The sequence below is a fragment of the Lampetra fluviatilis genome, chromosome 79 (assembly GCF_964198595.1).
Source record: "Lampetra fluviatilis chromosome 79, kcLamFluv1.1, whole genome shotgun sequence".
Taxonomy (NCBI): Eukaryota; Metazoa; Chordata; class Hyperoartia; order Petromyzontiformes; family Petromyzontidae; genus Lampetra; species Lampetra fluviatilis.
In genome coordinates, this window is record NC_136353.1 from 1,798,279 (window position 1) to 1,825,949 (window position 27,671).

Here is a 27,671-nt window from a genome sequence, read left to right on the forward strand (position 1 = left end):
TGGGTGAGTGTGTGGGTGCGTGAGTGGGTGGGTGAGTGGGTGAGAGAGTGTGTGGGTGAGTGGGTGGGTGAGTGAGTGGGTGAGTGAGTGGGTGAGTAGGTGGGTGAGTGAGTGGGTGAGAGTGTGTGGGTGAGAGAGTGGGTGAGTGAGTGGGTGAGTGAGTGGGTGAGTAGGTGGGTGAGTGAGTGGGTGAGAGTGTGTGGGTAATAGAGTGGGTGAGTGGGTGGGTGAGTGAGTGGGTGAGTAGGTGGGTGAGTGAGTGGGTGAGTGGGTGGGTGAGTGAGTGGGTGGGTGAGTGGGTGAGTGAGTGGGTGAGTGGGTGGGTGAGTGAGTGGGTGAGTGGGTGGGTGAGTGTGTTGGTTAGTGAGTGGGTGATTGGGTGAGAGAGTGTGTGGGTGAGTGGGTGAGTGAGTGAGTGTGTGGGTTAGTGTGAGGGTGAGTGAGTGGGTTGGTGGGTGAGCGAGTTGGTGAGCGAGCGAGTGAGCGAGTGGGTGAGCGAGTTGATGAGCGAGTGGGTGAGCGAGTGGGCGAGCGAGTTGGTGAGCGAGTGGTTGAGCGAGTGGGTGAGCGAGTGGGTGAGCGGGTGGGTGAGCATTACCTCCTGGATTGCTATTGCTGCAAAACTGTCCCATTAGTTTCCAGGGCAGAGTAAGCATCCTGTTCCGTACAAAAATCGGGTCTCCTGACTGCAAAGACAAAAGCCCCCCGTGTAGCTTCAACAAACTGTAGGGGCAAGTGCAGTGGGCAGGCAAACACACTCACTCCCTCACACACTCACTCACATACTCACATGCTCACTCACTCATACACACACTCAAACACTCACTCACACACTCAAACACTCACTCACACATACACTCACACACTCACTCACTCACACACTCACTCACTTATACACTCACTCACTCATACACTCACTCACTCACACACTCACTCACTCATACACTCACTCACTCACTCACACACTCACTCACTCATACACTCACTCACTCATACACTCACTCACTCACACACTCACTCACTCACACACTCACTCACTCATACACACACTCACTCATACACTCACTCACTCATACACTCACTCACTTATACACTCACTCACATACTCACATGCTCACTCCCTCACACACTCACTCACTCATTCACTCACTCACTCACTCATTCACTCACACACTCACTCACACACTCACTCACACACTCCCTCACACACTCACTCAAACACTCACTCACTCATACACTCACACACTCATACACTCACACACTCACTCATACACTCACTCACTCACACACTCACTCACACACTCCCTCACACACTCACTCACTCACTCATACACTCACTCACTCATTCACTCACTCACTCACTCACTCATTCACTCACACACTCACTCACACACTCCCTCACACACTCACTCAAACACTCACTCACTCATACACTCACACACTCATACACTCACACACTCACTCATACACTCACTCACTCACACACTCACTCACACACTCCCTCACACACTCACTCACTCACTCATACACTCACTCACTCACTCATACACACACTCAAACACTCACTCACACACTCACACACTCATACACACACTCACTCATACACTCACACTCACTCACTCACACACACACTCAAACACTCATTCAATCACCCATTCATCCACCCACTCACACATACACTCACTCACACACTCACATACTCACACACTCACTCATACACTCACACACTCACACATTCATCCACCCACTCACACATACACTCATTCAATCACATACTCACTCACACATTCACTCACTCACACACTCACTCACACACACACTCACACACTCACTCATACACTCACTCACACACTCACCCATTCACCCACCCACTCACACACTCACTCATTCAATCACACACTCACTCACACACTCACTCACACATTCACTCATTCAGTCACACACGCACTCACTCAATAACCCACTCACTCACACATTCACTCGTGAGATGGAACAGATGGAGATTAGTCCACACACTCTACTGTACCCCACTTCTACCGAGAGATGGAACAGATGGAGATTAGTCCACACACTTCACTGTACTGAGAGATGGAACAGATGGAGATGAGTCCACACACTCTACTGTACTGAGAGATGGAACAGATGGAGATTAGTCCACACACTCTACTGTACCGAGAGATGGAACAGATGGAGATTAGCACACACACTCTACTGTACCGAGAGATGGAACAGATGGAGATTAGTCCACACACTTCACTGTACTGAGAGATGGAACAGATGGAGATTAATCCACACACTCTACTGTACCGAGAGATGGAACAGATGGAGATTAGCACACACACTCTACTGTACCGAGAGATGGAACAGATGGAGATTAGTCCACACACTCTACTGTACTGAGAGATGGAACAGATGGAGATGAGTCCACACACTCTACTGTACCGAGAGATGGAACAGATGGAGATTAGTCCACACACTCTACTGTACCGAGAGATGGAACAGATGGAGATTAGTCCACACACTTCACCGTACTGAGAGATGGAACAGATGGAGATGAGTCCACACACTCTACTGTACCGAGAGATGGAACAGATGGAGATTAGTCCACACACTTCACTGTACTGAGAGATGGAACAGATGGAGATTAATCCACACACTTCACCGTACTGAGAGATGGAACAGATGGAGATGAGTCCACACACTCTACTGTACTGAGAGATGGAACAGATGGAGATTAGTCCACACACTCTACTGTACCGAGAGATGGAACAGATGGAGATTAGTCCACACACTCTACTGTACTGAGAGATGGAACAGATGGAGATGAGTCCACACACTTCACTGTACTGAGAGATGGAACAGATGGAGATGAGTCCACACACTCTACTGTACCGAGAGATGGAACAGATGGAGATTAGTCCACACACTTTACTGTACCGAGAGATGGAACAGATGGAGATGAGTCCACACACTCTACTGTACTGAGAGATGGAACAGATGGAGATTAGTCCACACACTCTACTGTACCGAGAGATGGAACAGATGGAGATTAGTCCACACACTTTACTGTACCGAGAGATGGAACAGATGGAGATGAGTCCACACACTCTACTGTACTGAGAGATGGAACAGATGGAGATTAGTCCACACACTTCACTGTACTGAGAGATGGAACAGATGGAGATTAGCCCACACACTCTACTGTACCGAGAGATGGAACAGATGGAGATTAGTCCACACACTTCACTGTACCGAGAGATGGAACAGATGGAGATTAGTCCACACACTTCACTGTACCGAGAGATGGAACAGATGGAGATTAGTCCACACACTCTGCTGCTGATGTAGCCCCCTCACCCGGTGTGGTTCATCTGCCGTCGGAGCGACGTTCGCGTTGACGGAGGATGGTGGTGAGAATGAGGGTGGTGAGGATGATGGTGAGAATGATGATGGTGAAAATGAGGATGGTGATGATGGTGATGATGGTGATGATGGTGATGATGGTGATGTTCCTCGTGCCGACAGGAGAGCATCAAAGGAGTCATTGTCCCACGCCGGGGACGGAGAGACGTGGAGCCCCGCGTCCCTCGCTGAGACACGCCGGGGGGGGGGAGAGACACGAGGAGACACGGGGAGACACGGGGAGACACGGGGAGAGAGACACGGGGAGAGAGACACGGGGAGACACGGAGGGAGAGACACGGGGAGACACGGGGAGACACGGGGAGAGAGACACGGGGAGGGAGACGCGAGGAGGGAGACACGGGGAGGGAGACACGGGGAGGGAGACACGGGGAGGGAGACACGGGGAGGGAGACACGGGGAGGGAGACACGGGGAGAGAGACACGGGGAGACACGGGGAGACACGGGGAGAGAGACACGGGGAGACACGGGGAGGGAGACACGGGGAGGGAGACACGGGGAGACACGGGGAGACACAGGGAGGGAGACACGGGTAGAGAGATACGGGGAGGGAGACACGGGGAGACACGGGGAGACACGGGGAGAGAGACACGGGGAGGGAGACACGGGGAGACACGGGGAGACACGAGGAGGGAGACACGGGGAGAGAGACACGGGGAGGGAGACACGGGGAGAGAGACACGGGCAGACACGGGGAGACACGGGGAGAGAGACACGCGGAGGGAGACACGGGGAGGGAGACACGGGGGGAGAGACATGGGGAGACACGGGGAGGGAGACAAGTGGGGAGGGAGACACGGGGAGACACGGGGAGAGAGACACGGGGGGAGAGACACGGGGAGACACGGGGAGACACGGGGAGGGAGACACGGGGAGACACGGGGAGAGAGACACGGGGAAACACGGGGAGACACGGGGAGGGAGACACGGGGAGGGAGACACGGGGAGACACGGGGAGGGAGACACGAGGAGGGAGACACGGGGAGGGAGACACGGGGAGGGAGACACGGGGAGACACGGGGAGACATGGGGAGGGAGACATGGGGAGGGAGACACGGGGAGACACGGGGAGGGAGACACGGGGAGGAAGACACGGGGAGACACGGGGAGGGAGACACGGGGAGGGAGACACGGGGAGACACAGGGAGGGAGACACGGGGAGGGAGACACAGGGAGGGAGACACGGGGAGACACGGGGAGACACGGGGAGGGAGACACGGGGAGAGAGACACGGGGAGAGAGACACGGGGAGACACGCCGGGGGGGGAGAGACAGGAGGAGACACGGGGAGGGAGACACGGGGAGACACGGGGAGGGAGACATGGGGAGAGAGACACGGGGAGGGAGACACGGGGAGACACAGGGAGGGAGACACGGGGAGACACGGGGAAACACGGGGAGAGAGACACGGGGAGGGAGACACGCGGGGAGAGAGACACGCGGAGAGACACGGGGAGCGAGACACGGGGAGAGAGACACACGGGGAGAGAGACACGTGGGGAAAGAGACACGGGGCGAGAGAGACACGGGGAGAGAGACACGGGGGGAGACACGGGGAGAGAGACACGGGGAGAGAGACACGTGGGGAGACACGGGGGGAGAGAGACACGGGGAGAGAGACACGGGGGGAGAGACACGCGGGGAGAGAAACACGGGGAGACACGGTGAGAGAGACACGTGGGGAGAGAGAGAGACACGTGCGATTGAAACGCACGCGTATCATCATCCCCATCATCTGCATCATCAACACCAACATCATCATCATCGTCGTCGTCATCATCATCATCAGCCACGTACAGTTGTTAAAGTAGACGCAGAAGAGGCTGGGGCTGCTGTAGGTGGAGTTGGCGCATGACGAGGTGGTACTGGTGGAGCAGGCGGAGGTGGTGGCATTGGTGGAGGTGGTGGTGGAGTTGGAGGTGATGGAGCAAATGGAGCGAGACTGGGTGCACATGCCCGTGTCCACCCTGCAAGCACGCACGCACAAAGACAAAGGTCACCCCCTCCCCGCGTAGCCTCGACGGACTGTGGGGGAAAGTGCTGTCGGCAAGCAGCACACACAGACACACACGCACACACAGACACAGACAGACACACACACACACGTACAACAACAACAACAACCGCCATTCACCACTAAGTGGCGGTGACGTCACCACGACGCTTGTGCCAGGCCAAGTGCACCTTGAGGCCACGTGAAGTGTCGAACGCCCGCTGGCAGGAGGTCACGGGGCAGACCCAGCAGGTGCCACGGGTCGACTGACCGAGATGACCGAGATGACTGGCTGATGCACCACCTGTGCCCCCTACTGTGCCAACTTGCTGTGCTTTAGCCACCCGGCGCTCCGCTCGTTGTTGTGAGCGTCGCTCCTCCGCCCTCCGTTGTTGTTGGAGGGCGACTGCCTCCAACTGCCCAGTAGCGTCCTTCACGAGCCTCCTCCACTGAGGCCGATCTTGACACCGCTGGTACCAGTCATCGGCAAGTCCACTCAGCTCCACGTCCTCCTGTACCACATCACTCCATCTCTTCTCTAGCCCGTGCCGCGCCCGTTTAGCCCCCTCGATCCGGCCGAACAAAAGCTGTTTAGGCATGCGGTGGCTGGGCATGCGGGCTACATGACCCAGCCAACGCAGCCTTGCCTGCCGGAGGAGCTCACCGATGAGACTTTGCCCAGATCTTTCAAGGACTTGTGAGCTCCTCACACAATCCAGCCTGCAGGTTAAACCCAGGATGGATCGTAGGCAGGCCAGCCTAAATGTTTCCAACCGGCGAAGATGCTCCACTAGGGGGGTCCACGTTTCGCAAGCGTAGAGAAGGGAGGGAATGACCGTGGCCGAGAAGACCTGAAGCTTCGTGCGGAGCGACAGACACACACACAGACACACACACAGACAGACACAGACACACACACATACACACACAGACACACACGCAGACAGACACACACACAGACATACACACACACAGACGAAACACACACAGACACTCAGACACACATACAGACACAGACAGACACAGACACACACACACAGACACACATACAGACACACACACACAGACACACACAGACACACACACAGACACACACAGACACACACAAAGACAGACATACACAGACAGACACACACAGACAGACACATACAGGCACACAGACAGACACACACACAGACACCATGATGATGATGCTGATGATGATGATGATACTGCTGATGATCCTGTTGATTGATGATGCTGATACTGATGATGCTGATACTGCTGCTGATACTGCTGCTGATGATGATGCTGCTGATGATGATGATGCTGCTGCTGATGATGATGACGATGACGCTAATGCTGATGGCTGATGCTGCTACTGCTGCTGCTGATGATGATGCTGCTGATGATGCTGCTGCTGATGATGATGATGATGCTGCTGCTGCTGCTGCTGCTGATGATGCTGCTGCTGCTGCTGATGATGATGATGCTGCTGATGATGCTGCTGCTGCTGCTGATGATGACGATGCTGATTATGCCACTGCTGCTGATACTGATACTGCTGATGATGCTGCTGCTGATACTGATGATTCTGCTGCTGCTGATGATGATGCTGATGCTGCTGCTGCTGCTGCTGCTGATACTGCTGATGCTGCTGCTGATGCTGCTACTGCTGCTGCTGGCTGCTGATGATGGTGATGCTGCCGCTGATGATGCTGATACTGATACTGCTGCTGATGATGCTGCTGATGATGATGCTGATGATGATGCTGCTGCTGATGCTGCTGCTGCTGCTGCTGATGATGATGCTGCTGATGCTGCTGCTGATGATGCTGCTGCTGCTGTTGATACTGCTGATGATGCTGCTGATGCTGATACTGATACTGCTGATGATGCTGCTGATGCTGATGATGCTGCTGATGCTGCTGCTGATGATGCTGCTGCTGCTGCTGTTGATACTGCTGATGATGATGCTGATGCTGATACTGATACTGCTGATGATGCTGCTGATGCTGCTGCTGCTGATACTGATACTGCTGATGATGCTGCTGCTGCTGCTGATGCTGCTACTGCTGCTGATGCTGCTGCTACTGCTGCTGATGGCTGATGATGCCACCACCGCCGCCACTGCTGCTGCTGCTGTGCACGCACACTCTGTGGCCAGGCAGGCACTCCGTGAAAGCGGCCTTCTCGCCCTCCGAGCAGAACGCGTCACAGCAGCAGTTCGGGTCGCACGCATCGACCCAGAGGTCGCAGAGACACCGCAGGCGGTCTGGGACGGACACGCGGAGAAAATATGAAAGATCATGAACGAGACGCAGCGTCGAGAGGCAGAGGTAGCAGAGACACCGCAGGCGATCTGGGACGGACACGCGGGGAAAATATGAAAGATCATGAACGAGACGCAGCGTCGAGAGGCAGAGGTAGCAGAGACACCGCAGGCGATCTGGGACGGACACGCGGGTACGGGTACGGGTACCCGTTTGCGACCCTGGTGCGGCCGGGTATGGGTACGGGTACGGGTAGGGTACGGGTAGGGTACGGGTAGTGTACGGGTAGGGTACGGGTAGGGTAGGGTACGGGTAGGGTACGGGTAGGGTACGTGTATGGTAGGGTACGGGTAGGGTACGGGTAGGGTACGGGTAGGGTACGGGTAGGGTAGGGGTATGGTAGGGTACGGGTAGGGTAGGGTAGGGTACGGTACGGGTAAGGTACGGGTAGGGTACGGGTAGGGTACGGTACGGGTAGGGTACAGGTAGGGTACGGGTATGGGGTACGGGTACGGGTAGGGGTAGGGTACGGGTGTAGGATAGGGGTATGGTACGGGTGTAGGGTACGGGTACGGGTAGGGTACGGGTACGGGTACGGCCGGGTACGGGTATGGGTAGGGTACGGGTAGGGTACGGGTACGGGTAGGGTACGGGTAGGGTACGGGTAGGGTACGGGTACGGGTAGGGTACGGGTAAGGTACGGGTAGGGTACGGGTAGGGTAGGGTACGGGTACGGGTAGGGTACGGGTAAGGTACGGGTAGGGTACGGGTAGGGTAGGGTACGGGTAGGGTACGGGTAGGGTACGGGTAGGGTACGGGTACGGGTAAGGTACGGGTAAGGTACGGGTAGGGTACGGGTAGGGTAGGGTACGGGTAGGGTACGGGTAGGGTACGGGTACGGGTAGGGTACGGGTAGGGTACGGGTAGGGTACGGGTACGGGTAGGGTACGGGTAAGGTACGGGTAGGGTACGGGTAGGGTAGGGTACGGGTACGGGTAGGGTACGGGTAAGGTACGGGTAGGGTACGGGTAGGGTAGGGTACGGGTAGGGTACGGGTAGGGTACGGGTAGGGTACGGGTACGGGTAAGGTACGGGTAAGGTACGGGTAGGGTACGGGTAGGGTAGGGTACGGGTACGGGTAGGGTACGGGTAAGGTACGGGTAGGGTACGGGTACGGGTAGGGTACGGGTAGGGTACGGGTAGGGTAGGGTACGGGTACGGGTAGGGTACGGGTAGGGTACGGCCGGGCACGGGTACGGGTGTAGGGTAAGGAATCAATAAAACGGGGTGGCCCAGAAGTCAGGACACATGGGAGGGTGTCGTAAAACAGGGTGGCCCAGAAGTCAGGACACATGGGGGGTGTCGTAAAACAGGGTGGCCCAGAAGTCAGGACACATAGGAGGGGGGGGTGTCGTAAAACAGGGTGGCCCAGAAGTCAGGACACATGGGGGGTGTCGTAAAACAGGGTGGCCCAGAAGTCAGGACACATGGGAGGGTGTCGTAAAACAGGGTGGCCCAGAAGTCAGGACACATGGGAGGGTGTTGTAAAACGGGGTGGCCCAGAAGTCAGGACACATGGGAGGGTGTTGTAAAACAGGGTGGCCCAGAAGTCAGGACACATAGGAGGGGGGGGTGTCGTAAAACGGGGTGGCCCAGAAGTCAGGACACATGGGGGGGTGTCGTAAAACGGGGGTGGCTCACGCAGGATTATCGTTTTGTTTTATTCAGACTTAACACGGGAGCTCGCGTAATTTAAACTTAACCGCGTAAATATATATATAAAGAAAGAAAGACCCGAGGCCTACCTAAACTAGCGGGCTTTAACATCGAGCCTCGGTTGAAAGTTGTTGTTTATTTTTTTAAAAACACGCACGCAACGATCGCAACGAAACAAATCTTCGTGTTTAAGTTGATTGTAACACCCCCAAGCGCTCCGCTCCTACCTGGAGTAAAGCCTTGTTGCGATTCAACTCCGCGAAAAGTTGCAATTGTTAACGCGATCCTAGCGAGCGTCAGGCTCGGGCCCATTGTTAGGTAGGCCCCGTTGCTACGGTGACTGAGGGCGCCGCCCCCCCTGGGGGTCACGTGATACAAGCCCCGCCTCCAGCCCCCCTTCGCCTCCAAGCCACGCCCCCAGCTCCGCCCCCAGCATTTAGCCACGCCCCAGCCCCCCCTCGCCTCCAAGCCACGCCCCCAGCCCCCCCCCCCCGGGGGGTCACGTGACACAAGCCCCGCCTCCAGCTCCGGCCGGAAGCCCCGCCTCCAAACCCGCCTCCAAGCCACGCCCCCAGCCCTGCCTTTAGCCACGCCTCCAGCCCCGCCCCAGTCCGGTCCCTAGCCTCCAGCCACGCCCACAGCCCCGCCTCCAGCACCCCGCCCCGCCTCCAGTCCCCCCGCCCCGCCTCCAAGCCCCGCCTTTAGCCCCGCCCCCAGCCCCGCCCCTAGCCTCCAGCCCCCCCCCCGCCTCCAAGCCCCGCCCCCAGCACGACACCAGCTGGGTGTTGGAGAGTAAAATTAACAATGATAGTATAAACTTTCGATTTAAAGCTTTCGTGACTGCAGCAGGGATTCATCTTCTTGGTTCTTTCGGTAAAGTCACGTAGAAGGGAAGTAATGAAATAATAAAAATAAAACATGATAAAATAATAAAAATAAAACATAATAAAATAATGAAAATAAAACATAATAAAATAATAAAAATAAAACATAATAAAATAATAAAAATAAAACATAATAACATTTCGATTTAAAGCTTTCGTGACTGCAGGGATTCATCTTCTTGGTTCTTTCGGTAAAGTCACGTAGAAGGGAAGTAATACAATAATAAAAATAAACCATTAAAATAATTCTCACGACGTTTCTTCACCTGAGGACGGCTGCTTGCGTTGTGGCCGAAACGTCGTGAGAATTGTATTTTATTATGTTTAATTTGTATTATTTTATTATTTCCCTTCTACGTGATTTTACCGAAAGAACCAAGAAAACTATTGTCATTGTAGTGCGTATTTAATGTGGCGCTGCACTCTGATGTTGTAGGAGAAAACATTTATTAAAAAGTCTATTTAATTAAGCAGAACGTGTTGTGTCTATATTTATTTAAAGTTCTCAAACCCCCCCCCCCCTCTCGTCACACATCGTCACAAATGTCTGACCCCCCCCCCACCACCACTAGGTGCGTGACGTCATTTATGGCCGGCCCTAAGGAGCTCGCAAACGTTGTAACTTGACGAAAGCGTGCAAATTTGTGTTTACCATTTGCCGATAAATGTTGTCCATCCAACCGTGGCGTCATTAACATAATATCAGAGTCCGAACTCTTATTCTTGGTTATTTCGGTAAAGTCACGTAGAAGGGAAGTAATAAAATAATAAAAAATATTTAACAATTAAATTCTGTGAGAAATATAAACAATAAAATAAAATTACGTGAACATTTTATTGTTGTATATTTTTATTTTTATTATATTATTTACCTTCTACGTGACTTTACCGAAAGAACCAATAATATGAATCCCTGCAGTCACGAAAGCTTTAAATCGAAATGTTATTATGTTTTATTTTTATTATTTTATTATGTTTTATTTTTATTATTTTATTATGTTTTATTTTTATTATTTTATTATGTTTTATTTTTATTATTTTATTATGTTTTATTTTTATTATTTTATTATGTTTTATTTTTATTATTTTATTACGTTTTATTTTTATTATTTTATTTCTTCCCTTCTACGTGACTTTACCGAAAAAAACAAGAATATTAATCCCTGCTGCAGTCACGAAAGCTTTAAATCAAAATTTATTCCAGATTGTTCTGGAAAATGCTGGAATCAGTTGACTCTCATAATTTATGCGCGCGCAATATGCTAATTAGGCCCCTCTGATACAATTAACATAATACATGCGTGACGTCATCCAACGACGCTGGGCCTTTTTCCAAAACAAAATTAACATAATTTATTTCGCGGCAAGCTCCGTCACGTGTGAGCATTTAATATATTTCGATTTAAAGCTTTCGTGACTGCAGGGATTCATCTTCTTGGTTCTTTCGGTAAAGTCACGTAGAAGGGAAGTAATAAAATAATAAAAATAAAACTGAATAAAATTTCATTATGTTTTATTTTTATTATTATAATAACATAATAAAATTATTATGTTTTATTTTTATTATTTTAATAATAAAAATAAAACACAATACAATTATTATGTTTAATTTTTATTATTTTATTACTTCTCTTCTACGTGACTTTACCGAAAGAACCAAGAACATTTAATATATGTTAATTTAGGATAATGAGTGTGCCACCTGATTTGCTGAGCGTTCGAGCCCCTCCTAATTATAATAATTTATGCAATTCCGTGACCATATAAGGGCATATTTACGTGACCATATAAGGGCTGAGATAAATTAACATAATATGTTAAGTGATGGGGGGTTGCTACTTAACATAATTTATGCGCCGTTAACAGCACACAGCTGTACGCGTTTCGCAGTCAGCGCGCTACTAAAAATTAGTGTTGCTGTTATAAATTAGCGCTACTTTTACATTCGCTATAAAATCGCCGCCTTCAACGTTGATTGCAGGTAAGCAAACAAAAACAAACTTCCTCACTCTAAGCACTTTATCGTTTCTGGTATATAAATATTTGTTTTAAAACATCGCTGCGGCCTAGCTTCGTGCGATGCCTGCCGCTCTTGCCTAGTTTGATGCCCACTTTGCGATCGCCTAGCCCGGCCGGGTTTTCACAATTACCGACCCCCCCCCCCCCCGATCGAGCTTTGTTTAATTTTTAAAGTTGTACGATTATCTCTTTTATAAAATACTAGCTGTTCTACCCGGCGTAGCCCGGGACTTGAATCCGTCATGCCCGGCCGCCTTTGTCTCCCCAGTGGCGATGTTCACGTACCACAGCAGTTACTCGTTTTGAGGCTGAGTCGACCTAGGGGAGGCCCAGGACCGGTTACAATCATCGGGAATCGAACTCGGGTCGCCTGGTTCGTAGCGCAGCGCGCTAATCGATACGCAGAGGATAAAGACAACATCGCTCGTGTATTAATAATTATATTTAAAGCTTTCGTGACTGCAGCAGGGATTCATCTTCTTGGTTCTTTCGGTAAAGTCGTCACGTAGAAGGGAAGTAATAAAATAATAAAAATAAAACATAATAAAATAATTCTATTTAAAGCTTTCGTGACTGCAGCAGGGATTCATCTTCTTGGTTCTTTCGGTAAAGTCACGTAGAAGGAAAGTAATAAAATAATACAAATAAAACAATAAAATAATTCTATTTAAAGCTTTCGTGACTGCAGCAGGGATTCGTCTTCTTGGTTATTTCGGTAAAGTCGCGTAGAATGGAAGTAATAAAATAATACAAATAAAACATAATAAAATAATTCTATTTAAAGCTTTCGTGACTGCAGCAGGGATTCATCTTCTTGGTTCTTTCGGTAAAGTCGTCACGTAGAAGGGAAGTAATAAAATAATAAAAAATAAAACATAATACAATAATTCTATTTAAAGCTTCTTTCGTGACTGCAGCAGGGATTCATCTTCTTGGTTCTTTCGGTAAAGTCACGTAGAAGGGAAGTAATAAAATAATACAAATAAAACATAATAAAATAATTCTATTTAAAGCTTTCGTGACTGCAGCAGGGATTCATCTTCTTGGTTCTTTCGGTAAAGTCACGTAGAAGGAAAGTAATAAAATAATACAAATAAAACAATAAAATAATTCTATTTAAAGCTTTCGTGACTGCAGCAGGGATTCATCTTCTTGGTTCTTTCGGTAAAGTCACGTAGAATGGAAGTAATAAAATAATAAAAAATAAAACAATAAAATAATTCTATTTAAAGCTTTCGTGACTGCAGCAGGGATTCATCTTCTTGGTTCTTTCGGTAAAGTCACGTAGAAGGAAAGTAATAAAATAATACAAATAAAACAATAAAATAATTCTATTTAAAGCTTTCGTGACTGCAGCAGGGATTCATCTTATTGGTTCTTTCGGTAAAGTCACGTAGAAGGGAAGTAATAAAATAATAAAAATAAAACATAATAAAATAATTCTATTTAAAGCTTTCGTGACTGCAGCAGGGATTCATCTTATTGGTTCTTTCGGTAAAGTCACGTAGCAGGGAAGTAATAAAATAATAAAAATAAAACATAATAAAATAATTCTATTTAAAGCTTTCGTGACTGCAGCAGGGATTCATCTTCTTGGTTCTTTCGGTAAAGTCGTCACGTCGAATGGAAATAATAAAATAATAAAAATAAAACAATTCTCACGACGTTTCGGCCACAACGCAAGCAGCCGTCGGATCAGGTAAAGAACAGGTCTGTCGGGAAGACAGAGTCTGAATGAGAAGACAGAGAGTCCGGCTTCTCGACAGACCTGTTCTTCACCTGAGGACGGCTGCTTGCGTTGTGGCCGAAACGTCGTGAGAATTATTTTATTATGTTTTTGTTATTTTATTACTTCCATTCTGCGTGACGACTTTACCGAAAGAACCAAGAAGATGAATCCCTGCAGTCACGAAAGAAGCTTTACATCGAAATCCCTTGTGTAGCCAATAGGGGCAAGTGCTGTTAGCGAGCACCTATTAAGGCTACCGGCACTGTGGCACACGAGGGGGTGGGTGGCCAGCACCACGCCCGGCCGCCTTTGTCTCCCCAGTGCTAGCGATGTTCACACACCGCACCAGTTACTCGTTTTGAGGCTGAGTCGACCTAGGGGAGGGCCCAGGACCGGTTCGTAGCGCGGCGTAGCGCTACCCGCTACACTACACCGCGTGACGCGTGCCACGTGCGCGGGTCACGTGACAGATGTGACGTCACAGCTCACTTGCCGTGCAAAAAAATCGATGCGTTATTGAGCTCCCCGCCCCCCCCCCCCCAAACAAAAAACACAAAAGTGTATTTTTATAATTTGTGCATGCTGTACCGTCTGGAAAGTTCCCGCGTGGCAAATTTCCAGTTTGTTGCATGTCGGGAAGTACGCGAAACATTTTGAACAGACGCACACACAATCACAACTTTGCCTTTTGTATATATATGGAGAAAGCCGCAGGGTTTTTAATTCGCGAATGATGGTACAGCCTTGTGCGAGACTGATCGCTGTGCTACGAGCACGTTGGTCTCCACCCAGCAGCAGATAGGCCACGGCCTTCATCGATGATTGCCGCTGCTGCCAGAGGTCGCAAACGGGTTTTGATTCCTTACCCGTACCCGTACCCGGCCGCACCAGGGTCGCAAACGGGTACCCGTACCCGGCCGTACCCTACCCGTACCCTACCCGTACCCGACCCGTACCCTACCCGTACCCTACCCGTACCCTACCCGTACCCTACCCGTACCCTTACCCGAAATGAGTGACAATCGGTTATTCACCGGTGACTCACGGTCTACCCGTATCCGTACCCGGCCGCACCAGGGTCGCAAACGGCTACCCGTACCCGGCCGTACCCTACCTGATACCCGGCCGGGTAGGGTACGGGTATCGGGTACCCGATTGCGACCTCTGGGATGAAGCCACGTTGCAGGCGCGGGTGGGTTGATTCTAGGAACTTGAATCGTGACAAGAGACAAGACGTTGGGAAATGAGTGACAATCACGGTGACTCACCAGTGACTCACGGCCTACCCGTACCCGGCCGCACCAGGGTCGCAAACGGGTACCCGTACGCGTACCCGGCCGGGTACGGGTAGCCGGGTATCGGGTAGGGTACGGGTATCGGGTACCCGGTTGCGACCTCTGCCTAAGGGGCATCCCCAGTGGCAACTGCCCCACGGTGACTTGGAGATGTTGACTACCTCGCCTGGTACGCAGGAGGTCGTGTGACTGTGTTGGAGTCTGCGTCTCTCACTCCACGTGGTGAGATGTTGACTACCTCGCCTGGTACACAGGAGGTCGTCGGTTCGATCTTGATTCCTGATAAATATTGGAGTCTGAGTTTCTCTCTCTCCCCGTGGTGAGATGTTGACTACCTCGCCTGGTGCGCAGGAGGTCGTGGGTTCAACCCACGACGCCTGCTGCTGTATATTTTGGAGCTGATGAAGTGAAAAGCAACGTTTCATAGTTTCTCCCCCGTTTTGTCAATTCCCTGTGTGTGTGTGCGTGCGTCACGTGTGTGTGTGCGCGTGTGTGTGTGTGTGTGCATGTGTGTGTGCGTGTGTGCATGTGTGTGTGCATGTGTGTGTGTGCATGTGTGTGTGCATGTGTGTGTGCATGTGTGTGTGCGTGTGTGCATGTGTGTGTGCATGTGTGTGTGCATGTGTGTGTGCGTGTGTGCATGCGTGTGTGCATGTGTGTGTGTGCATGTGTGTGTGTGCATGTGTGTGTGCGTGTGTGCATGTGTGTGTGCGGCATGTGTGTGTGCATGTATGTGTGCGTCACGTGTGTGTGTGCGTGCATCACGTGTGTGCATGTCACGTGCGTGTGCGTGACGTGTGTATGTATATGTGTGTGTGTGCGTCACGTGTGTGCGTCACGTGCGTGACGTGTGTGCGTCACGTGCGTGACGTGTGTGCGTCACGTGTGTGTAGATGTTCCGGGCGCTGGCCCTGGGCAGGAGGGTGGACGCTGAGCTGGGCAGGGTGAGGGGCCAGCGGAGGGTGAAGCTGCTGCCGCTCAAGAGGCGGATGGCTCCTCCAGACGGGTGAGGGGGCGGGTGAGTGAGTGGGTGAGTGGGTGGGTGGGTGGGCGGGTGAGTGGGCGGGTGAGTGGGTGGGTGAGTGAGTGGGTGAGTGGGTGGGTGGGTGGACGGGTGAGGGGGCGGGTGAGTGAGTGGGTGAGTGGGCGGGTGAGTGGGCGGGTGGGTGGGCGGGTGAGTGGGCGGGTGAGTGGGTGGGTGGGTGGGCGGGTGAGTGGGCGGGTGAGTGAGTGAGTGGGCGGGTGAGTGAGTGGGTGAGGGGGTGGGTGGGTGAGTGGGTGGGTGAGTGGGTGGGTGGGTGGGCGGGTGAGTGGGCGGGTGAGTGGGCGGGTGAGTGGGCGGGTGAGTGGGTGGGTGGGTGGGCGGGTGAGTGGGCGGGTGAGTGAGTGAGTGGGCGGGTGAGTGAGTGGGTGAGGGGGTGGGTGGGTGAGTGGGTGGGTGAGTGGGTGGGTGGGTGAGTGGGTGGGTGGGTGGGTGAGTGAGTGAGTGGGTGGGTGGGTGGGCGGGTGAGTGAGTGGGTGGGTGAGTGGGTGGGTGAGTGAGTGAGTAGGTGGGTGAGTGGGCGGGTGAGTGGGCGGGTGAGTGAGTGGGTGGGTGGGTGGGTGGGTGAGTGGGCGGGTGAGTGGGCGGGTGAGTGGGCGGGTGAGTGGGCGGGTGAGTGAGTGAGTGGGCGGGTGAGTGAGTGGGTGAGGGGGTGGGTGGGTGAGTGGGTGGGTGAGTGGGTGGGTGGTGGTGAGTGGGTGGGTGGGTGAGTGAGTGAGTGAGGTGGGTGGGTGGGTGGGCGGGTGAGTGAGTGGGTGAGTGGGTGGGTGAGTGAGTGAGTAGGTGGGTGAGTGGGCGGGTGAGTGGGCGGGTGAGTGAGTGGGTGGGTGGGTGGGTGGGTGAGTGGGTGGGTGGGTGGGTGGGTGAGTGGGTGGGTGGGTGGGTGAGTGGGCGGGTGAGTGGGCGGGTGAGTGAGTGGGTGAGTGGGTGGGTGAGTGAGTGGGTGGGTGAGTGGGTGGGTGAGTGGGTGGGTGAGTGAGTGGGTGGGTGAGTGGGTGGGTGAGTGAGTGGGTGGGTGGGTGGGTGGGTGAGTGGGCGGGTGAGGGGGCGGGCGGGTGAGTGAGTGAGTGAGTGGGCGGGCGGGTGAGTGAGTGAGTGAGTGGGTGGGTGGGTGAGTGGGCGGGTGAGTGGGCGGGTGAGTGGGCGGGTGAGTGAGTGGGTGAGTGGGTGGGTGAGTGAGTGAGTAGGTGGGTGGGTGGGTGGGTGAGTGGGCGGGTGGGTGGGTGAGTGGGTGGGTGAGTGGGCGGGTGAGTGGGCGGGTGAGTGGGTGGGTGGGTGAGTGGGTGGGTGAGTGGGCGGGTGAGTGAGTGGGTGGGTGAGTGGGTGGGCGGGTGAGTGAGTGAGTGAGTGGGCGGGCGGGTGAGTGGGTGGGTGGGTGAGTGGGCGGGTGAGTGGGCGGGTGAGTGGGCGGTGTGAGTGGGCGGGTGAGTGGGCGGGTGAGTGAGTGGGTGAGTGGGTGGGTGAGTGAGTGAGTAGGTGGGTGGGTGGGTGGGTGATTGGGCGGGTGGGTGAGTGGGTGGGTGAGTGGGCGGGTGAGTGAGTGGGTGGGTGGGTGGGTGGGTGGGTGGGTGGGTGAGTGGGTGGGTGGGTGAGTGGGTGGGTGGGTGAGTGGGTGGGTGGGTGAGTGGGTGGGTGGGTGAGCGGGTGGGTGAGTGGGCGGGTGAGTGAGTGGGCGGGTGAGTGAGTGAGTGAGTGGGCGGGTGAAGTGGGCGACGTGGGCGGGTGAGTGGGCGGGTGAGTGGGCGGGTGAGTGAGTGGGTGGGTGAGTGGGCGGGTGAGTGGGTGAGTGGGCGGGTGGGTGAGTGAGTGAGTGAGTGGGCGGGTGAGTGGGTGAGTGGGCGGGTGAGTGGGCGGGTGAGTGGGCGGGTGAGTGAGTGGGCGGGTGAGTGGGTGGTGAGTGGGTGGGTGAGTGGGCGGGTGAGTGAGTGGGTGGGTGAGTGGGCGGGCGGGTGAGTGAGTGAGTGAGTGGGCGGGCGGGTGAGTGAGTGAGTGAGTGGGTGGGTGGGTGAGTGGGCGGGTGAGTGGGCGGGTGAGTGGGCGGGTGAGTGGGCGGGTGAGTGAGTGGGTGAGTGGGTGGGTGAGTGAGTGAGTAGGTGGGTGGGTGGGTGGGTGAGTGGGCGGGTGGGTGAGTGGGTGGGTGAGTGGGTGGGTGAGTGAGTGGGTGGGTGGGTGGGTGAGTGGGTGGGTGAGTGGGTGGGTGAGTGGGCGGGTGAGTGAGTGGGTGGGTGAGTGGGTGGGCGGTGAGTGAGTGAGTGGGCGGGCGGGTGAGTGAGTGAGTGAGTGGGTGGGTGGGTGAGTGGGCGGGTGAGTGGGCGGGTGAGTGGGCGGGTGAGTGGGCGGGTGAGTGAGTGGGTGAGTGGGTGGGTGAGTGAGTGAGTAGGTGGGTGGGTGGGTGGGTGAGTGGGCGGTGTGGGTGAGTGGGTGGGTGAGTGGGCGGGTGAGTGAGTGGGTGGGTGGGTGGGTGGGTGGGTGGGTGGTGAGTGGGTGGGTGAGTGGGTGGGTGAGTGGGCGGTGAGTGAGTGGGTGGGTGAGTGGGTGGGTGGGTGAGTGAGTGAGTGAGTGGGCGGGTGAGTGGGTGAGTGGGCGGGTGAGTGGGCGGGTGAGTGGGCGGGTGAGTGGGCGGGTGAGTGAGTGGGTGGGTGAGTGGGCGGGTGAGTGGGTGAGTGGGCGGGTGGGTGAGTGAGTGAGTGAGTGGGCGGGTGAGTGGGTGAGTGGGCGGGTGAGTGGGCGGGTGAGTGGGCGGGTGAGTGGGCGGGTGAGTGAGTGGGCGGTGTGAGTGGGCGGGTGAGTGGGTGGGTGAGTGGGCGGGTGAGTGAGTGGGTGGGTGAGTGGGCGGGCGGGTGAGTGAGTGAGTGAGTGGGCGGGCGGGTGAGTGAGTGAGTGAGTGGGTGGGTGAGTGAGTGGGCGGGTGAGTGGGCGGGTGAGTGGGCGGGTGAGTGGGCGGGTGAGTGAGCGGGTGAGTGGGTGGGTGAGTGAGTGAGTAGGTGGGTGGGTGGGTGGGTGAGTGGCGGGTGGGTGAGTGGGTGGGTGAGTGGGCGGGTGAGTGAGTGGGTGGGTGGGTGGTGAGTGGGTGGGTGGGTGAGTGGGTGGGTGAGTGGGCGGGTGAGTGGGCGGGTGAGTGAGTGGGTGGGTGAGTGGGTGGGCGGGTGAGTGAGTGAGTGAGTGGGCGGGTGAGTGAGTGAGTGAGTGGGTGGGTGGGTGAGTGGGCGGGTGAGTGGGCGGGTGAGTGGGCGGGTGAGTGGGCGGGTGAGTGAGTGGGTGAGTGGGTGGGTGAGTGAGTGAGTAGGTGGGTGGGTGGGTGGGTGAGTGGGCGGGTGGGTGAGTGGGTGGGTGAGTGGGCGGGTGAGTGAGTGGGCGGGTGGGTGGGTGGGTGAGTGGGTGGGTGGGTGAGTGGGTGGGTGAGTGGGCGGGTGAGTGAGTGGGCGGGTGAGTGGGTGGGTGGGTGAGTGAGTGAGTGAGTGGGCGGGTGAGTGGGTGAGTGGGCGGGTGAGTGGGCGGGTGAGTGGGCGGGTGAGTGGGTGGTTGAGTGGGTGGGTGGGTGAGTGGGTGGGTGAGTGGGTGAGTGGGTGAGTGAGTGGGTGGGTGAATGGGTGAGTGAGTGGGCGGGTGAGTGGGTGGGTGGGTGAGTGGGTGGGTGGGTGGGTGGGTGGGTGAGTGAGTGGGTGGGTGGGTGGGTGAGTGAGTGGGTGAGTGGGTGGGTGGGTGAGTGGGTGAGTGGGTGGGTGGGTGGGTGAGTGAGTGAGTGGGTGGGTGGGTGGGTGAGTGAGTGGGTGGGTGGGTGAGTGGGTGGGTGGGTGGGTGGGTGGGTGAGTGAGTGGGTGGGTGGGTGGGTGGGTGAGTGGGTGGGTGGGTGAGTGGGTGGGTGGGTGGGTGAGTGGGTGGGTGGGTGAGTGGGTGGGTGAGTGGGTGGGTGAGTGGGTGGGTGGGTGAGTGAGTGAGTGGGCGGGTGAGTGGGTGAGGGGGCGGGTGAGTGGGCGGGTGAGTGAGCGGGTGGGTGGGTGGGTGGGTGGGTGAGTGGGTGAGTGGGTGAGTGGGTGGGTGGGTGAGTGGGTGGGTGGGTGGGTGAGTGAGTGGGTGGGTGGGTGGGTGGGTGAGTGGGTGGGTGGGTGAGTGAGTGGGTGGGTGGGTGAGTGAGTGAGTGAGTGGGCGGGTGAGTGGGCGGGTGAGTGGGCGGGTGAGTGGGTGGGTGGGTGAGTGGGTGGGTGAGTGGGTGGGTGAGTGGGCGGGTGAGTGGGCGGGTGAGTGGGCGGGTGAGTGGGCGGGTGAGTGGGTGAGTGAGCGGGCGAGTGGGTGAGTGGGTGGGTGAGGGAGTGGGTGAGTGGGTGGGTGAGTGGGTGGGTGAGTGGGTGGGTGAGTGAGTGGGTGAGTGGGTGGGTGGGTGAGTGAGTGGGTGGGTGAGTGGGTGGGTGAGTGGGTGGGTGGGTGGGTGAGTGAGTGGGTGGGTGGGTGGGTGGGTGAGTGGGTGAGTGGGTGGGTGGGTGAGTGAGTGAGTGAGTGGGTGGGTGGGTGAGTGAGTGAGTGAGTGGGCGGGTGAGTGGGTGGGTGGGTGGGTGAGTGGGTGGGTGGTGAGTGAGTGAGTGAGTGAGTGGGTGAGTGGGCGGGTGAGTGGGTGAGTGGGCGGGTGAGTGGGTGGGTGGGTGAGTGGGTGAGTGGGTGGGTGAGTGGGTGGGTGAGTGGGTGGGTGAGTGGGCGGGTGAGTGAGTGAGTAGGTGGGTGAGTGGGCGAGTGAGTGGGTGGGTGAGTGGACGGGTGAGTGGGCGGATGGGCGGGTGAGTGGGCGGGTGAGTGAGTGGGTGGGTGAGTGAGTAGGTGGGTGAGTGGGTGAGTGGGCGGGTGAGTGATTGGGTGAGTGAGTGAGTGGGTGGGTGTGTGGGTGAGTGAGTGACTGGGTGGGTGGGTGGGTGAGTGAGTGACTGGGTGGGTGGGTGAGTGAATGAGCGTGTGGGTGGGCGGGTGAATGGGTGGGTGAGCGTGTGGGTGAATGGGTGGGTGAGTGCATGGGTGGGTGAGTGAATTGGCGGGTGGGTGAGTTAATGGGTGGGTGGGTGTGTGGGTGTGTGGGTGGGTGTGTGGGTGAGTGTGTGTGGGTGGGTTTGTGGGTGAGTGTGTGGGTGAGTGAATGCGCGGGTGGGTGAGTGAATGGGTGAGTGAATGGGTGGGTGGGTGAGTGAATGGGTGAGTGAATGGGTGAGTGAATGGGTGAGTGAATGGGTGGGTGGGTAATTGAATGGGTGGGTGGGTGAGTGAATGGGTGAGTGAGTGAATGGGTGAGTGAGTGAATGGGTGAGTGAGTGAATGGGTGAGTGAGTGAATGGGTGGGCGGGTGAGTGACTAGGTGGGTGACTGGGTGGGTGGGTAATTGAATGGGTGGGTGGGTGAGTGAATGGGTGAGTGAGTGAATGGGTGAGTGAGTGAATGGGTGAGTGAGTGAATGGGTGGGCGGATGAGTGACTGGGTGAGTGAGTGAATGGGTGAGTGAGTGAATGGGTGGGTGGGTAATTGAATGGGTGGGTGGGTGAGTGAATGGGTGAGTGAATGGGTGGGTGGGTAATTGAATGGGTGGGTGGGTGAGTGAATGGGCGGGTGAGTGACTGGGTGGGTGGGGGGGTTCCCCTTCTGTCCACTCGGCCGACAAACCAATAAACATCCCTCACCACCCCCCTGTGTAATTCCACCTTTCCATCCCTCTCGTCAAACCCCCCTCACCCCGATCTCCTCTGTGCCCCAGAGCTCCCCCGTGCAAGAGGGTCGCGAGGTGGAGGGATGGGCACGGGCAGGGGTCACCCGTAGAGGTCGCAGAGGTCAACGCAGAGGTCACGAAGGTCAGGGGATCTCACCCCGGGGCCCAGTTGGATGACATGAGGAGATTCGAGCAGTTGGAGCGGAGGTGATGGGAGACACTTATCAGCGCTATGTAATGCAATGCCACATACCAATCAGTGCTATGTTATACAATGCACTTTACCTATCAGTGTTGTGTAATACAATGCAGGATACCAATTGGTGCTATGTAATGCAATGAACCCTACCAATCAGTGTTGTGTAATACAATGTACTACCAATCCGTGCTATGTTATACAATGCACTACCAATCAGTGCTATGTAATACAATGCAGTATACCAATCCGTGCTATGTAATACAATGCAGTATACCAATCCGTGCTATGTAATACAATGCAGTATACCAATCCGTGCTATGTAATACAATACACTACCAATCCGTGCTACGTTATACAATGCACTCCACCAATCAGTGCTATGTAATACAATGCACTACCAATCCGTGCTATGTAATACAATGCACTACCAATCCGTGCTATGTAATAGAATACTCTACCAATCAGTGCTATGTAATACAATACACTCTGCCAATCCGTGCTATGTTATACAATGCACTACCAATCCGTGCTATGTAATACAATACACTACCAATCCATGATATGTTATACAATGCACGCTACCAATTCGTGCTATGTAATACAATACACTACCAATCCATGATATGTTATACAATGCACACTACCAATCAGTGCTATGTTATACAATGCACTCTACCAATCCGTGCTATGTAATACACTCTACCAATCAGTGCTATGTTATACAATGCACTACCAATCCGTGCTATGTAATACAATACACTACCAATCCGTGCTATGTAATACAATAATCCACCAATCCGTGCTATGTTATACAATGCACGCTACCAATCCGTGCTATGTAATACAATACACTACCAATCCGTGCTACGTAATGCACTCTACCAATCCGTGCTATGTAATACAATACAATACCAATCCGTGCTATGTTATACAATACACGCTACCAATCCGTGCTATGTAATACAATACCAATCCGTGCTATGTTATACAATGCACTCTACCAATCCGTGCTATGTAATACAATACACTACCAATCCGTGCTACGTAATGCACTCTACCAATCCGTGCTATGTAATACAATACAATACCAATCCGTGCTATGTTATACAATGCACTCTACCAATCCGTGCTATGTAATACAATACACTACCAATCCGTGCTACGTAATGCACTCTACCAATCCGTGCTATGTAATACAATGCACCCTTACCAATCAGTGCTATGTAATCTAATCCATGATTTTCACCGGCGTAATTGTGCAGTCTGCAGATAGATGATGATGATGGCGGTGGTGGCGGTGATGGGGGTGGTGGAGGTGATGGTGGTGGAGGTGATGGTGGCGGTGATGGAGCTGTAGTCCACCTTTCCTCCGTCCTCTCTGCGCACTTCCCAGCATGCACCAGCGATGAGATCGTCCCACGTCAGCTGTGAGTGGCTCTGGAGAAATGTTGACTACCTCGCCTGGTCTACGGAAGGTCGTGGGTTCTGTGAGATGTTGACTACCTCGCCTGGTCTACAGGAGGTCGTGGGTTCTGTGAGATGTTGACTACCTCGCCTGGTTTACGGGAGGTCGTGGGTTCTGTGAGATGTTGACTACCTCGCCTGGTCTACGGGAGGTCGTGGGTTCTGTGAGATGTTGACTACCTTGCCTGGTCTACATGAGGTCGTGGGTTCTGTGAGATATTGACTACCTCGCCTGGTCTACATGAGGTCGTGGGTTCTGTGAGATGTTGACTACCTTGCCTGGTCTACATGAGGTCGTGGGTTCTGTGAGATGTTGACTACCTCGCCTGGTCTACGGAAGGTCGTGGGTTCTGTGAGATGTTGACTACCTCGCCTGGTCTACGGGAGGTCGTGGGTTCTGTGAGATGTTGACTACCTCGCCTGGTCTACGGGAGGTCGTGGGTTCTGTGAGATGTTGACTACCTCGCCTGGTCTACAGGAGGTCGTGGGTTCTGTGAGATGTTGACTACCTCGCCTGGTCTACATGAGGTCGTGGGTTCTGTGAGATGTTGACTACCTCGCCTGGTCTACGGGAGGTCGTGGGTTCTGTGAGATGTTGACTACCTCGCCTGGTCTACGGAAGGTCGTGGGTTCTGTGAGATGTTGACTACCTCGCCTGGTCTACGGGAGGTCGTGGGTTCTGTGAGATGTTGACTACCTCGCCTGGTCTACGGGAGGTCGTGGGTTCTGTGAGATGTTGACTACCTCGCCTGGTCTACGGGAGGTCGTGGGTTCTGTGAGATGTTGACTACCTCGCCTGGTCTACGGGAGGTCGTGGGTTCTGTGAGATGTTGACTACCTCGCCTGGTCTACATGAGGTCGTGGGTTCTGTGAGATGTTGACTACCTTGCCTGGTCTACATGAGGTCGTGGGTTCTGTGAGATGTTGACTACCTTGCCTGGTCTACATGAGGTCGTGGGTTCTGTGAGATATTGACTACCTCGCCTGGTCTACATGAGGTCGTGGGTTCTGTGAGATGTTGACTACCTCGCCTGGTCTACGGGAGGTCGTGGGTTCTGTGAGATGTTGACTACCTCGCCTGGTCTACATGAGGTCGTGGGTTCTGTGAGATGTTGACTACCTCGCCTGGTCTACAGGAGGTCGTGGGTTCTTTGAGATGTTGACTACCTCGCCTGGTCTACGGAAGGTCGTGGGTTCTGTGAGATGTTGACTACCTCGCCTGGTCTACAGGAGGTCGTGGGTTCTTTGAGATGTTGACTACCTCGCCTGGTCTACGGAAGGTCGTGGGTTCTGTGAGATGTTGACTACCTCGCCTGGTCTACGGGAGGTCGTGGGTTCTGTGAGATGTTGACTACCTCGCCTGGTCTACGGGAGGTCGTGGGTTCTGTGAGATGTTGACTACCTCGCCTGGTATACATGAGGTCGTGGGTTCTGTGAGATGTTGACTACCTCGCCTGGTCTACGGAAGGTCGTGGGTTCTGTGAGATGTTGACTACCTCGCCTGGTCTACAGGAGGTCATGATTCTGAAATATTGTAAATGCCACGGTGGGTAGAGAGATGTTGACTACCTCGCCTGGTCTACAGGAGGTCGTGGGTTATTCTGAAACACTCTAGACGTCACGGTGGCTGAGGAGATGTTGACTACCTCGCCTGGTCTACGGGAGGTCGTGGGTCCTCATTCTGAAACACTCAAAACGCCACTGTAGGTAGGGAGATGTTGACTACCTCGCCTGGTCTACGGGAGGTCGTGGGTTCAATCCCAGATTCTGACGATGCCTGCTGCTGCTGTATATTTGGAGTCTGCGTCTCTCTCTGTCTCTCTCTCTCTCCGTGGAGATGTCAACTGTCGCCTGGCATACAGGAGGTCGTGGGTTCACCCACTCACACTCACCCACTCTCACCCACTCTCACTCAACCACTCTCACTCAACCACTCGCACTCACCCAGTCTCACTCACCCACTCGCGCTCACCCACTCATTCATTCACTGATCTCTCTCCCCTCTCCCTCCCTCCCTCAGAACCAGAGGCTGCATGGAACTCGTTCTGTGGCAACCCAGATCTCCCGTGATGCCTCCCATCGCCACGTCACCACCGCCTCCACCATCGCCGCCTCCACCGTCGTCACGTCCACCGTCGTCGCGTCCGCAATCGTCGCAGTCGTCACATCCGCCATCGGCAAAAAGGATGTCGCTGAAAAGGGATTCGAGGCACCTTTTGCCATCGCCATCGCTGCCACCGTCATCGTCGTCATCATCGTCGTCATCACCGTCGTCATCATCGTCGTCAGCGGCGCTGCTCACACTCGACCGCATGGACGCTGATGATGGAGGCGATTGTGCTGGTTGCCTAGATGATGATGACGTTGATGTCGCTGACGAGGACGACGACGATGTTGTTGCGATGGAGTTATGATCGTACGCTGTTGGTGTCGCTGAATGATTGAAGAGGCTCACAGGCTCGGCTAACAGAGACCCACAGACTCACTCACACAGAGACCCACAGACTCACACACACAGAGACCCACAGACTCGGCTAACAGAGACCCACAGACTCACTCACACAGAGACCCACAGACTCACCACACAGAGACCCACAGACTCACCACACAGAGACCCACAGACTCACCACACAGAGACCCACAGACTCACCACACAGAGACCCACAGACTCACCACACAGAGACCCACAGACTCACTCACACAGAGACCCACAGACTCACCACACAGAGACCCACAGACTCACCACACAGAGAGCCACAGACTCACTCACACAGAGACCCACAGACTCACCACACAGAGACCCACAGACTCACACACACAGAGACCCACAGACTCACCACACAGAGACCCACAGACTCACCACACAGAGACCCACAGACTCACACACACAGAGACCCACAGACTCACTCACACAGAGACCCACAGACTCACCACACAGAGACCCACAGACTCACCACACAGAGAGCCACAGACTCACTCACACAGAGACCCACAGACTCACCACACAGAGACCCACAGACTCACACACACAGAGACCCACAGACTCGGCTAACAGAGACCCACAGACTCACTCACACAGAGACCCACATACTCACACAGAGACCCACAGACTCACCACACAGAGAGCCACAGACTCACTCACACAGAGACCCACAGACTCACTCACACAGAGACCCACAGACTCACCACACAGAAACCCACAGACTCGGCTAACAGAGACCCACAGACTCACACAGAGACCCACAGACTCACCACACAGAAACCCACAGACTCGGCTAACAGAGACCCACAGACTCACACAGAGACCCACAGACTCACCACACAGAGACACACAGACTCGGCACATAGAGACCCACAGACTCGGCACACAGAGACCCACAGACTCACTCACACAGAGACCCACAGACTCACCACACAGAGACCCACAGACTCACCACACAGAGACCCACAGACTCAGCACACACAGAGACCCACAGACTCACCACACAGAGACCCACAGACTCACCACACAGAGACCCACATACTCACACAGAGACCCACAGACTCACTCACACAGACTCGCCACACAAGACCCATTCACACAGAGACCCACATACTCTCTCACACAGACTCACCACACAGACCCACAGACTCATCACACAGAGACCCACAGACTCACCACACAGAGACCCACAGACTCACTCACACAGAGACCCACAGACTCACCACACAGAGACCCACAGACTCACCACACAGAGACCAACAGACTCACCACACAGAGACCCGCAGACTCACACAGAGACCCACAGACTCACCACACAGAGACCCACAGACTCACCACACAGAGACCCACAGACTCACCACACAGAGACCCACATACTCACACAGAGACCCACAGACTCACCACACAGAGACCCACAGACTCACACAGACCCACAGACTCACAGAGACCCACAGACTCTCTCACACAGAGACCCACAGACTCACACAGAGAC

At 54.5% G+C, this 27,671-nt stretch overlaps 2 protein-coding genes across 2 annotated transcripts in view; one reads left to right on the top strand and one right to left on the bottom strand.

The window, feature by feature from the left end:
* Positions 1-9,757, bottom strand: part of LOC144953630 (tectonic-1-like) — a 90,629-nt gene extending 80,872 nt beyond the window's left edge. The window contains exons 1-5 of the mRNA XM_078884218.1: positions 9,613-9,757; positions 7,551-7,671; positions 5,222-5,391; positions 3,358-3,590; positions 599-686 (exon numbers count right to left, since the gene is read on the bottom strand). Coding sequence (XP_078740344.1) covers positions 599-686; positions 3,358-3,590; positions 5,222-5,391; positions 7,551-7,671; positions 9,613-9,697 — 697 coding nt within the window. The 5' untranslated portion in view covers positions 9,698-9,757. The remainder of the gene's footprint in view (positions 1-598; positions 687-3,357; positions 3,591-5,221; positions 5,392-7,550; positions 7,672-9,612) is intronic.
* A 2,351-nt stretch (positions 9,758-12,108) lies between these two features.
* LOC144953610 (uncharacterized) lies at positions 12,109-27,411 on the top strand. Its single transcript, XM_078884200.1, has 5 exons — positions 12,109-12,250; positions 16,206-16,318; positions 22,083-22,241; positions 23,496-23,660; positions 25,718-27,411. Exons 2-5 carry the CDS (start codon positions 16,206-16,208, stop codon positions 26,109-26,111), a joined length of 831 nt encoding a protein of 276 aa, XP_078740326.1. The 5' UTR covers positions 12,109-12,250; the 3' UTR covers positions 26,112-27,411.
* The last annotated feature ends 260 nt before the right edge of the window (positions 27,412-27,671 follow it).

Coding starts and splice junctions, on each gene's coding strand:
- LOC144953610 (XM_078884200.1), top strand. CDS start 16,206: ATGTTCCGGGCGCTGGCCCTGGGCAGGAGGGTGGACGCTGAGCTGGGC. Junction 16,319..22,082: donor CGGATGGCTCCTCCAGACGG/GTGAGGGGGCGG, acceptor TCTGTGCCCCAG/AGCTCCCCCGTGCAAGAGGG. Junction 23,661..25,717: donor GAGATCGTCCCACGTCAGCT/GTGAGTGGCTCT, acceptor TCCCTCCCTCAG/AACCAGAGGCTGCATGGAAC.